General features: G+C 38.0%; 1 protein-coding gene across 3 annotated transcripts in view; it reads left to right on the top strand.

Moving 5' to 3' along the window:
• LOC115438415 (phosphatidylinositol-binding clathrin assembly protein) overlaps positions 1–13,371 on the top strand; it is a 134,173-nt gene that overhangs the window by 19,103 nt on the left and 101,699 nt on the right. For all 3 annotated transcript variants that reach the window (XM_030162022.1, XM_030162023.1, XM_030162024.1), the window contains exon 2: positions 9,294–9,436. In XM_030162022.1, the coding sequence (XP_030017882.1) occupies positions 9,294–9,436 (143 nt within the window). The remainder of the gene's footprint in view (positions 1–9,293; positions 9,437–13,371) is intronic.

Below are 13,371 nucleotides of genomic sequence, written 5' to 3' on the forward strand. Positions count from 1 at the left end.
AAACCTTCCTGATGTCCTGCAGAAGTGTCCTTGAGCAAGATGTCAATTTAATACCAGCAGTAGAGAGGTTGCTCTGTGTCATTGTTGGCAGACTACTATGAATTCCCCACAATCTGAATTATATTCAGGCATTAATTTAGGAGCAGCTCTTTAATTATTTGGTGTTTTCAGTGTTTTCTAGGTCTGAAAATGTGTCAGTTGAGTTATGAACTAACTCTTTGTGGAGCCATGTATGGTCATATGTGAGACTCTCACAATCATAGCGACTTCAGTTGGTGATTAATTTCCATACAAAGAAGTGCAAGTGTCATTTTCTGTACACATACACCTTATATGGAGGAAGAGGTTTACTGGCATTGAATATTGGAACATACCACATGAATAAGAATTCTCTTTTAGGTTTTGTAAACAAAAATTTCACTTGGCGCACATGACAAATAAATGCAATATACAAAACCTGCAACTGAAATATACATCACTGACATCACTGCAGTGTTTGACTTTGCACCTAAATCCACAATGTTAATGTCAGTAGATGCTCATTGAAGCAGTCTGTCTAAAATTAGAAGTTAAGTGCCTTGAGATAAACAGTCAGTGGTCCTGATTGTCCAATCAGGTGCCATTAAACCATGGCAGATGAAGGAGATGCACCAAGATGATGTCAAATGGTGGTAAAAAAAATGCAATTATGAAATGGTTTTATATAGAGGAATGGAATTGATTGTACACATTATGTAAAATGAGTGAGTGCAGGTACTTTAAATAATCACAGTCAGGTGGTATGTAATGACTGTAGAAGGACTAGTGGTGTCATGTGGTTCCCTATGCACTGAATATGACCACTAATCAAAGACCATTGTTTGGTGCCTAAAATCTGCTGCTAAGAAGTTTCCACTCTAAAAACAGACCGTTGTTACCAGGAAGTATCTCTTTGTTTGTAATCTTCACAGTGAAACAGATTTATAGTTGTAGAGGAAAGCATGGACTGGTAAAATAAAGTACATGGAGGGCTGAAATAAATGCATGTTCTCTACCAAGGCCAGTTCACAACATGAAATATGGAAGACAACACTAGCACACCAAGAACACCTTGCAGTCAGATAATCCTGCTGTGCATCCCTGTATATTGTGATGACTATCCAATTTTGTTTTTTTTTTGTTATTTGTTTTTTTGATTGTGTAAATTGTGAATGCCGGTGGTTTTCTATCTGAGAAGCTGACAGGACAGCATTTAAAGGTTCAGTGATCGCATTCATGTTATGTGTGTCGTGTCTTGGGTGGACAATGGTCCCACAGTGAAACATGTTCAGGAATTCCAGCTATGTGAACCTGGTCTGCTCATGGTGGTCTTTGGAGGACCATAGCTGGATCGGGCTAAATCAAGGCCACAACAAGAAGTAGTGATGTCCCATAATGCCTGACCAAGGTTTTCAAAGATCTGGAGATTGGATTTGGCGGTGTATTATAGGTATTCTCCAGTAGTTTGTACACCTCTCTGGACTCCATTATGTCAGAAGGATTGTTAAATTACCTCGATCCCTTTTTTCACAATCCTGAAAACTGGAACCTTTTGTTCAAATAAATGCAGTTGTTTGATGATAAATTGACAAAGCAACTCTGTATAAGCGAACTGGTATCTGCATGCAAAACTGATCTAGCATCAGTCGCACCTATTGTTGGGTAATGTGGGGTTAGTTCTTGATAAATCAAATCAATTCGTCATTTTATAATTGTAACATCCCTCACAGCAGAATAACACAGACACAGTTTGACCCACCATGTTCTTCATCTCTCAAATATTGATTATAATCCTGCAGACAGGGAAGAGGGGGGTATTGTTTTCGCTCATGTCTGACCCTGTGTGTGACCCATGTAACTCATCCTGAAATTATTCCATTTTGTTGCAGCTAGCTTTAAGAATTAACAGAATGCTGCATTAAAAAAAAAAAAAAATGTAAAAATCCTCTCATCCAAGTGGGGTTCACATCACCTCTTGGATGTATTTTGTCAATAACTGAGATTTTTTTTTTCTGTTTTTGGCACCATTGTATCATCTTACAGTGCAGCCATTGATCCTGTGTGGCTAAAATGGATTAAATAAAGAAGAAAGAGCCCATAGAGGCAGAAAAAAAGCAGTTAAAGCAATGACCAGAGACAGAAAATCGGGGCAAAAACAACTAATTAGTGAACATGTTACAGTAGCTCTCAAGAACAGAAACAAAAAAGTTGTTGAAGATTAATTGGTGATTAAATTGTGGATTAAAAATAACATGAAAGATACACCCGACAGACAACGATTTGGAAAGAAAGTCAGGGACAGGGAACATATTTGTCTGTAAATGAGAAGAGACAAATAAGGAGATGAAAGTTGATTCAAAGCAGGATTTTGGTGTGTGAATTTGTGTAAGTGCATTGCCTGGGAGGTGGAAGGGGGGGTGGGGTGGATGGATATGGGGGGGGGGGGGGGGGCACAGATATAGGAGGTAGCCAGCTGGGCCAGATGTGATCTCTGTCTCCTCCTCCTGCCCTTCTTCTTCTGCTTGATCTGACCACCTGCTCTCTTTCTGTCTCGTCTGTCTCTCTCAAGTTCAGGTTTAGGGATGCTTAAAACAAGCTTAGAGTAATAACAGTCATTACAAAGGAAACTGATGAATATCTAGCTAGGTGTATTGAACCGAATCCCCCCCCCAGTGAACACACGAGTAAACACTTCCTCATCAGATCTTTAGTGTGGTTTGTGCGGTTTCTGCTGCATTCACACTGGTCCCTTGGTACCAGGAAGTCTCCGGTCCATTGTGGTTCAATTAAAGGCCGTAAAGGTCAACAGATGACCAGTAACAATGGATCTCAGACCAGACGGGAACAGAGCATGGCACTGTTGGGAATGAGGTCATATTAACTTAGCAGTCATTCCTCTTCTGAGTGTGTGTGTGTGTTGGTAAGGGAGATGCAAGGCAATTTTCTACGTTTAAAGCACTAATATGTTTTGATGACAGCAGATAGTAAAGAGAGTAAATGGAAGAGAGAAGACGAGACTGCGAGAAGAAAGGAGGAAACAACAGAGCGTCTACTCTGACTAAATTAGCACATGCTTTGCAGGTCTGCTGAATTGAAAACTGTTAAAGTAAAAAAAAAAAAAAAAAAATCTCAACAGTAAAAACTGATGCACCCTGTAAATTAATTTTTCACTGCTCACTTGGGCTTGAAATGTGATGGCAGCAGTCTATGCAAACTAGTCCAGATGTCCTCCTGAATTTAGGGCTTCACATTTGACTTGAGCCTCATTTAAGAAGCTGGCATTAGATTTTATGGGAAGTCTGTTGAGAAATGTGTAACTTTGCAGTGTCAGATACTGAGAAGCTATATTGTATAACATTTGTGCTTTAAATACTACTACTTTATATTATATTGACTTGTGTACATTATTTTGGTGCTGATGGGGCATTTTAAAAGCTCTTGGCATTGACAGAAAATTGCCTCCACATTTATGGTTAGTGTGATGGTTAGTTCCAGATTTATTGATTAATTACTTTAAGTTTAATGTTTGAGGTACCAGATTTGTTTATTTACTTAATCGACAATCCTTTTTACTTAGATTTTGAGTTCAACAATCATCCACTTTCTATTAAAGTCAAAACATCAGTCATTTTTGAAAATGTCTACATCGTTGTCTGGGTTCAGAATTGCAATACAAAGAGATTAATTTGCTTGATCCTTTTTTATGTGCTGACCTTTCAGTGTTTTCGGCTAACCGCTAACTTCAAATGTTTCCAACACTATTCAAATTCAGAAAAACCTGTCATTTTAATCAAGTAAAGTAAAAAAAATAGTGAATGTCAAATTTTATGTTTGTTTACATACCAATCCAATATGTCACTTTGGCTTTTTCGGAAACATTTTGTTGCGAAGGGCATTGTATGAATGGGAATTCCACGCAGCCACCAACACGGAAAAGCTTCACTGCTTCTTGCTGCTGCTGTGGTTGCATGGATTTCACGAAAAGGCCCAAGTGACAGTTTGGTTATGGTTTGGTATGTAAACAGACGGCTTGTGATGGAGTCAACTTCGAAGTTGTTTACCATGAGGGAAGTGATTCAGGTGCGTAATCATGGAAAGACTAATGGTTTCATGATACTTCGGGTATCACTCAGGTTTTACAGATTTGATGAAAAATTGGTGACGAACATCATACACTGCTTTAAACCATCCAAGGAAACAGAACTCTTGGGGTCAACTCTTGATCTAAACCTGCATTGTGGTCCAGACGCTCACAGGAGAATTAACCTAGCATAGATGTTTTTGATGGTAGGAGAAACCAGAGTCTTATATTTGATTGTCCTAAATTAAGAGCTTATTTTGTTAGTTAATCTTTAAATCCAGAATTTAAAGATCTTAGAAATTCCACAAGGATTTCCAAGGAAACATAACATTATTATTTAAAGTAAAAAATTTGTCAGAATTATTGTTAGCATTTAGCATTTTAATGTAATGGAGATGGGAATGAGTGGAGCCTGTAACCATCATTCATGGCTGGAAGGGTTCAGTTATGAGCTTTAGCAGCGAGAACGTCAGAAGTAGAAACATAAGTCACTGAGAAATGTAAATGTACCATTAGCTGGATTGACCATAGTTGAGACTGGTTCAAGGCAATAACTATGAGGCCCATTGTACTGTTATTTATGTTAATATAAGGTCTTAAATTTGACCAAAGATGTCTCAGTAATAAATTTGGCTTACATGCGACATACATACAACACCTGCATTAATCTGAAACCCACTATATGCGACTTTTTCATTAGGATAAAGTGACAAAGTGTATATGCATCAGTAAGTGCAATGGGAACTTTAATACATAACTTGTCTTTAACATAGTTTCTGTCATGTTAGACAACTCCTGTGATCCCGTGCCAGACTTCCAGGAGTATGTCTTTTGTTCTCTAGCAGCAAAAGTGACAAACAATGTTACAGTCAAACCCCTCATACTCTTTACAGTGATATAGAAGATGGAAAAGTGGGAATTCCCTACATTTTAGCAGCTTAATACCTGTGAATGTTTGGGATTTTTGTACCTTCCTGAAACCTAATGTGAATTAACTAAGTATATGTGCAGACTGAATTTGGTCTCCTTCCACAAGTTTAGGATTTTTGTTATATTCTTGTTTTCTGGTGTGTAGTCTGCCGTTGTTTAACTACCTTGCGGCGTGTCGGAGCCAATTAGCTGGTTCAGACTGTTTGACAGGCAATTGCACATAGGACATTAAGGTGTTGGTCAGGGTGTTGCTGCTGAGGTTTGTTAGACTGAATCTTATGTATTTTTCCATTTGTGGTCGGAATAATTGCTCTGGGTTTGCAAGAAGAGGGAGAAAAAAAAATCCAGACCTGTTTGTGCTGCAGACCATGTCAGAAGAGAGAGCAGAGATAAAGGCGGGAGAGGCGGCTTGTAGAGCTGTGTGTGGATTCCTCCAAATTGTCTGGATGAAGAGACACTCATGTCTCTCATGTCTCATTATCTCTCTCCGTGCGTCTATCGCTTCCTCCTTCCCTCTATTCTTGGTCACTCGTCTCTACGTCCTTTATCATAACCTGTTCCTACCTTTTTGTTTGATTCTCATCCTCTTGTCTGTCCCCTCAGTCTTTCCCGCCTCCTTTTTTCTTTTCCCTTTTTCCCCCCTCTCCTCCTCTTTTTGTGTGCCTTATGTTTGCCACAGTCGCCTCATCTCCCTCTCCTCTCTCTGGTCTAGGATCAGTGGCATCTAATGCTTTCCACTCCGCCTGATTAAGTCAGCACATGTACCCTCTTTACATTATCACTCACGCACATACACACCCATGTGTGAGCGTCCCCACAGACCTAATCAGTCCTCCTCTTACTTCTCTCTCTCACACCACTCTAGAACTAATGAAAAAACATGAGCTCCGTTAAAAAGAAAGCGAGATGGACAGACTGAACGGAGACAGAAAGAAAAGGTAGCAGCAGAAATAAAAAGAGATGAAGTGGATAGATAGAAAAACAGAGGAGCTGTGCGCCTTTGCAGAGGCATCTAATTTATTAACAAAGTCGTGAGTCGCTTCTCATTCCCGTTTCCAGTTCAGAGATATTAATCGTTTTTAATCAGCATTAGTAATGTAAGAAGGGGGAGGAAAGCAGCGAGACAGTTGCAGAAAGACAAGGTGAAGCAACAGAAATAAGTCGAGTATTGAAAAGGCTCATTCAACATGCTGATGCATTCAAAGGCCTCAAACGTTTTCTAATAGGCATGAAATCCTGTGATTTATCTTGCTGCCACTCTGTGTATGGAGACCTGCTATTCAGATACAGTCTGTTAGCCACTAAATGGTGTTCCTGTTGGCTGTCATTCACACCACTAACTGCAGCTAAATGGACGTATTGTGTTGTAATGTACCTCTGTATTACATGACTGTGTGCTCATTTGTATTGACTAAATAGTCCACCCCTTGGTGTGTTTGTTATTTAGAGAGGACGCATGGCGAGTGAACAATGCTGGACTCTAAGTCTATTGTGTTTTGTTACTTTTTGTGTGTGTGTGTGTGTATATGAGTGCTTCATGAAGATAATGTGTTAAGTGAGTGAAGGAAAGTGGGAACATGCACTTAATTGAATGAGCGCATGCACATTGGAGTGCTCATATGTGCGTGCACACCTGATTATGATGATGAAGTCTCCCGACGGGGCTCTCCTTGCTACAGTAGTCTAATGAGAGGCTGTTTCCGTAGTTACCAGGTGTGAGAGCCGGCAGCATATAATGTCCTGTGGTGAAGAACAAAGGACGAGAAGAGGAGGTGGATGGATAGAGCGCAAGGTTGAAAGTAAAGGCGAAGGAATGAAAAGTGTGGAGGATGCCAGAGAAACGAAACAAAACTGATGCCTGGTGCGAATGATCAATTTAGCCGTGTGTGTCTGTATTGATGTTTGTGTTTGAGCAGACCGCTGTGTGTGTTGCATGTTGTGAGAGAAGATAGGGAGACTTTATAATAAGCTGGGGGACCTAAGCAAGAACCAGTTCAAATCAATCTCGTCTAAAGTGGGAAAAGAACAGTGAGGCGGAGCCAAGCCATTAGTATCTGGTCAGCTCATATAAGGCACCTCTGAAATAAAGTGGACTCCTGCCTAAATTACACTGAGTTTTATGCATTAGACTAAAGTATCAATATATGGATTCTAACCTTGGGCTGTGCAATATTTGTGGGAAAAAAGTAGAACTTCTCCCTCCAATGAGATGGATTTAGAATGTTTAATATAAGACACTGACTGCATTTGCATACACAAATGTACCACTGTTATTCCAAATGTGACTGAATATTCAGAATTTGAGGGGGATCAAGTAAACAGATTTAAGCCTCTTTCCAATTTCTGTTAAGCACTTGTAAACATGTAGTTTACAGATTTAGGAGGATTTATGGAGAATATACTGCAGTTTATAACACATGACCTCTTGTCTGCATGTTGTACATTAAACCAGCCAACAGCTCATAAAGCTGTGGCTCAGATGCATTGCATTTCTGTTCCACGGGAGAAACGTACCAGCATCATGAAAGACTCGGATATCAACAGGGTTTTTGATGTGCATAAATATTGCAACGCTGACCTTTTCAGGAAGGTGGTTGAAGGAATTAAAGAGGGGAGGCTGTTCTTGCATGGTCCAACAAGTCCACCTCCTGTTAAAAACATGTTTTGATGCAAAGAAGCAAAATGGCACAAGTTTGAATTTAAAGGAAGTCATGCATCCAAGTCTTACTGCTGTGAGTGTGTGTGAATATCACCACTGTCATCATCTCTACATGAGCCTGTGTATTTACTTTAATTATGATAAATCTGAGGATTGTCACTGTTTTTTGACTCATTTTCTGTTCATAAAATTTTTAATGAAGCATCTAAACACTGTGAAAATGTCCAAAAATGGAGATGCTTTTGACATGATTAAAACTGTTGTTTGTTCAAGCTACACCTTAAAGAAATAAGCACAGTTCCTGTGGGGTCTTAAAAACCAAAAGTTTTACTCCTCATTTTACATGTTCATTTCTATATATCATAATTATTCTTTTATCTATTTGTTTACTTCTTTGTATTTTATGCATTGTCTGTTTTATCTTGTTGTACAGTGTCCTTGGGTGTCCTGAAATGCGCTTATAATTGAAATGTATTATTATTATTATAATTATTATTATTATTAAGCTTGAATTTCCAAAATCTGCATTTAATACCTTTTAAATAAGTATTTAAAACCTTAAATACTTTTTATACTTATTTAACCTTTTAAATAAGTATTTAAAAGGTAATAAATTTGATATGATAGGTCTTAAATTATGCTGCCCTAAACTTTTTTGCTCCAAGCTGCAAAGAAAATAACGTTAATTGTCTCAGTTACACCTATTTCAACCCAACAATTGAAAACTAGGAACCAATTATCACTAACTTTGGAGCCCCCAGAGACAAAATGACTCGGAACGATGGGAATCAAGGCATTGGAGTAAATAAAAAAAAAGATTCCTAAATTCAAGGAGTCACAAATTTTTGTCAGTATGGGTGTGAAATGGGCATTAAAATCTGTTTTAAGTAGTCTTAAAAAGTCTTAAATTTAACTTATAGAAACTTGTAGGAGCCCTGATAAAGAAAAGTAGCAAAATGCGATCAGAACTTGGAGCTGTCAAACTTATTTTTGTAGAAATAGTCACACTCATTAATTCACAAAAAAACCCCACTTGTTTATATTCTGCAATAAAATTTTAGAATACAAAGCAAACCAGTGTACATAAAGGGATGAATTATTGGATAAAGTTATTAAGTTACATTAATGATCAGGCCAACTGTTAATATAGTACACAGTCTGGGAGTGTACTGTTGTGACAAACAACTTTACACTAACTCCCAGAAGAGTCGTTTCTCCTCCACTCTCTGAGTTCAGGAGCTGAATAAGTTTACATGCTTGAGCCTGAAGGTTCAATTTTCCTCTGGTTCAGTGAATGAATGACACATGAACTTCTACTAACACGTCTCAAGAGAATAAAAAAAGAGGGAGATGTAGCTGAGCAGAAGAGGAGGAGGTTGCGAGAAGTTCTCCAACTGCCTTGTAACTCGACCTCCACAATTTATTCACGTAACAATTCAGCTCAAGTGTGTTTTCGGCCTTGATTCGCCAGTGTTTTTGTCAGTACGTGAAAAGTGGTTTCTTTTTTGATCAGGTTTGTTAAAGCTTTAACACTTTTTCTCATTGATGCTCTTTGTTTGCTGTTATCTAATTCTTGTGTGTGTTTTTTTTAAATTATTCTGCCAGATCTGATCCACTGCACCAATGAGATGAACGTGAACATTCCCCAGCTGGCGGACACGCTGTTTGAGCGCACAGCCAACTCCAGCTGGGTAGTGGTCTTCAAAGCCCTTATCACCACCCACCACCTCATGATGTACGGCAACGAGGTAGGAGGCTTTTATACACACATGAACAAAAAGTCTCGAGGGCAGCCCACAGAGGCTGCATCAATAAGTTATGTTATTACTCAGCTCTGTCTCACCCACGCTTTCATAAATACAAGTATACATACACATTTACATTATTTATTCATGACTCTATTAACATTAGGATCAACAGAAGGGGGTTGAGAGGCTAACTGATGCATTGGCGGCATGTGGCAGCTGAGGGCAACACACAGACGCACGGACACATGGAGTTACTAATCGAAATAGAGTGCAGAGGAATTAATTAGCTCAGTGCAAGTAAGAAGCAAGATCGAGGACAAGGATAGAAACAAATGAATAATCAAATGAATTAACTAAAAACATTGTTGAAAGCTGTTTGAATTTAAAAAAGCCCCTCTGCATAATTGGAAATTTAAATTCATGCAGTTTCCGCTGTGTGTTGGACAACTTTGAGACGTATGTTTGGTATGAAAAAGTCGGGTGGAACTCCATATCACTTAAACGTGTCCTTCAAGTATATCTGACAATTTAATACTTGACATTTAGATCATCTTTTCATCTTCATCATAACCAATTTTCATTCTCGATAGACTGCCACATTCATGTTTCGCCCGGTGCTTTCTTTTTAATCCTTGTCATTTAGTCTTAACAGGCTGTTGGTGTTCTCCAAATTGAGATTTTGGTAAACATCTTTGTTTAACAGAACGCCTCTGATCCCAGTAAGCAAAAAAAAGAGCTTTAAAGTAGTGCTGTACTGTACTGAAACGTGTACTGTATCTTTTTGTAGACAGACGCATCTAGAAACAGACACACCCAACGCCACACTCCAGTTTCAGACAAATAGAGAAGCACCGTTTCCTACTTTAACCAGGATCACTTGTGACAACATTGCATAACACTTCCTTTTCGGCTTCCTTGTTTATTGCGATAATCTAAACTTCCTCCAAAAAGAGGAAGAGTAGGGTGTTTCTTGTGTTTTGGCTGAAGGAAAGGCTTCATTGGCTATTTTGCTCTCCTGCTACACTGGGATATTAAGTATCAACAATCAGTCCAAAATAAGATGTTATGTTGGTCAAATAGCTACCCTGGATGTAAACTGACACTTTTAATCTTAAGGCTCCATTATAAATCATAACCTCACAGCAGCTCATAGAGGCTTCATGTCAGAAGATGACTCTGTGCTAAATGTTTGCTCGAACTGTGGAAATTCCCGCAACATTTTTGACAAACCAAGTCATGCTAAGTAGGTCACTGCAGAGGAGAAGTAAGTGGTTTGGAGGTATTCCCAGGCTGTTGACCGATTTATCTCTGAGTTGTAACTGTCAGATTGAACCTCTTTGATGTCTCAATTCCAGTGACTTGACAGTTATTGTAACACTATGTTAATCCCATATTTCAAGCATAACCACCATAATGAGCTTCTCCTAGAAGGATGTACAGAGATCTCAACCACTATATATTAAAAATATTCAGATGACAGAAATTAGATTATTTATTTAATAAAATGTGAGAAATGATGATGATAATAATAATAATAATAATAATAATAATAATAATAATAATAAATTGCATTTATAAAGTGTGTTTCATTCAGCAGAATCTTAGTGCTACAGAGAAAAGACAGTCCAATAAAAAATAAAAGAATAAAAATAAAAAATAAAAATACTGTATCAGGAATACAAGACTAGGTGAATAAAACAGAGCATCAAGGTGGTCCATAAAAACCTGTCTAAACAGGAATGTTTTTAGCCCCTTTTTGAAAGAGTCCAGTGACTGGGGAGTTCTTAGGTGGTCCGGGAGGGAGTTCCAGATATGGGGGGCGGCAGAGGAGAAGGCCTGGTCACCCATGGTCCGAAGTTTAGTTCTGGGGGAGAGGAGGAGGTTGGTGCTGTGGGGCCGGAGACTACAGGTGGAGGAGTGAGGGGTGAGGAGGTCCTTGAGGTAGTTGGGGGTGTTGTTATGCAGGCACTTGAAGGTGATGAGGGCGGTCTTATAAATAATTCTGAGGGGGATTGGTAGCCAGTGGAGGTTATGAAGAATGGGAGTGATATGTTTTTGTTTATGGGTCTGTTTGAGAATTCTGGCAGCGCTGTTTTGAATAGACTGAAGTTTTTGCAGCTGTTTTTTGGGGATCCCATAGAGAAGGGCATTACAGTACTCGAGCCTTGAATTAAATTAATCAAAGGGAACTTTATTTATACAGCTTTTTCTTACTGGATTTTCAGAAATTCAGTCAATCAATCAATCAATCAATCAATCAATCAATCAAAGTTTATTTATATAGCACTTTACAACAACATAAAGAAGACCAAAGTGCTTTTCATCTAAAAGCATGATTAAATTGTAAGATAGAAACAGTTCAGTCAAATACCATGAATATGCATAAAACAATAAGACACACAGTGATAAAAAAAGGCCAATTCCAATGCTCTAGTACGATGACCTTCATTTTCTTTCCTTTTGTCGGATAATGCTGATTGGTTTAAGGGATTGTTGCCATGGTAACAATGATCTTAAGAACCATTCACACAAAGTATTGTAGCTATTATAATTATAACTACAAAAAAGGAAAGTTCTTCTCATCCGCACTGATATACAGTGTTGTTCTATATACAGCAGCTCCAGTTGAGTCTGAGATACAAAACATACCCTGATAACTCAGTAGATGTAAATTGTGTGCTGATAGGAACTTTAAATCCACTCGTATGTTTTACCTTTGATCCATACAGATCATACTGTAGCAGGCTCAGACGATATATTGAATTTATGTGATTTAATTAAAGTTTTGATGTCTGAAAATTGTGCTACAAGTCATGAACTCCAGCATGAGTTGTTGTATAGAACATCTTTATTTCTTTGTATATATCAGAATATAAGACCACTAGCCAACGTGTTAGTATATATTGAGAATTAGATACATTTCTATACAGCAAATGCTGCTGGAGTTCTTAACCTATAGCTAGTTTTTCTTCTTCTGCACCAGAATTCTCTATTTAGATTTTTTTTCCTGAAAATCTCAAATTGTGAAAAGACTATTCCGAGGACCTTTCATTCTCAACAAAAATTAAAAATGCAACCTGTTTGCTTCTTGTAATTTATTATTTACGTGTTTTCTCCAGTCCCATATGGCATGTAGAGATTGCATTTTTGACTAAGGTTATGCCGTCAGGTTTTGCAAATTCTCTAAAACACTGAAAAAAAAGGGAATGGCCATATCATGTAGCTTTGCATGACATGTATTTAAAAAAAAAAAAAAAAAGCAAGAAGGGGGGTTTTTAATACTTATGGGGTCTGAGCATATTTTGGCTATTTTTGAGTACGTTTGATTTTGCCTTTAGATACTATATAAAGAAATGTTTACTATACCCATGTTTGGTATCTTTTTTTTTTCTGCACAACTTCATGTATCTCATCTGCCTATTATTTTTTCACTTTAACCTACTATATCAATATAAAAGGACAAAAAACCCCACAAAAAATAACAAATCCGATTTGAAAAATTTATATAATTTCTTGCATAAATAACACAGAGATGCTTAATAAACCTTTTCAAAGACTTTAAAAGGGAATATTGGTTCCAAATATTAGGTATATAAAATCAAAATTGTAATAAATTAAAACTATACTCAAATATTTGACATTAAAGCATATCTTTACATAGGCGTTTTCTCTGGTTTTCTCACCCCCTCCCACATCCTCCCACATTCCACATCCGGTTCAGGTGGGGGTTGTCTTCACCCTTACCTGTAATGCTAATGCAGTCTGTGAATTGGAATCCGCAGATTCGGCCAGTTTTTTCTGTTTTGAAAAAGGACAAAAAATGACAAAGGCATGGTCAGAAATATAACGCTTGCTTTATATCGTTATAATGTTATATTGCTTGTTTGCTCCGGTTTCAAAACGTCATATCACCAGTTGTATTTGCTCTATCAACA

The sequence above is a fragment of the Sphaeramia orbicularis genome, chromosome 18 (genome assembly GCF_902148855.1).
Source record: "Sphaeramia orbicularis chromosome 18, fSphaOr1.1, whole genome shotgun sequence".
Classification (NCBI taxonomy): domain Eukaryota; kingdom Metazoa; phylum Chordata; class Actinopteri; order Kurtiformes; family Apogonidae; genus Sphaeramia; species Sphaeramia orbicularis.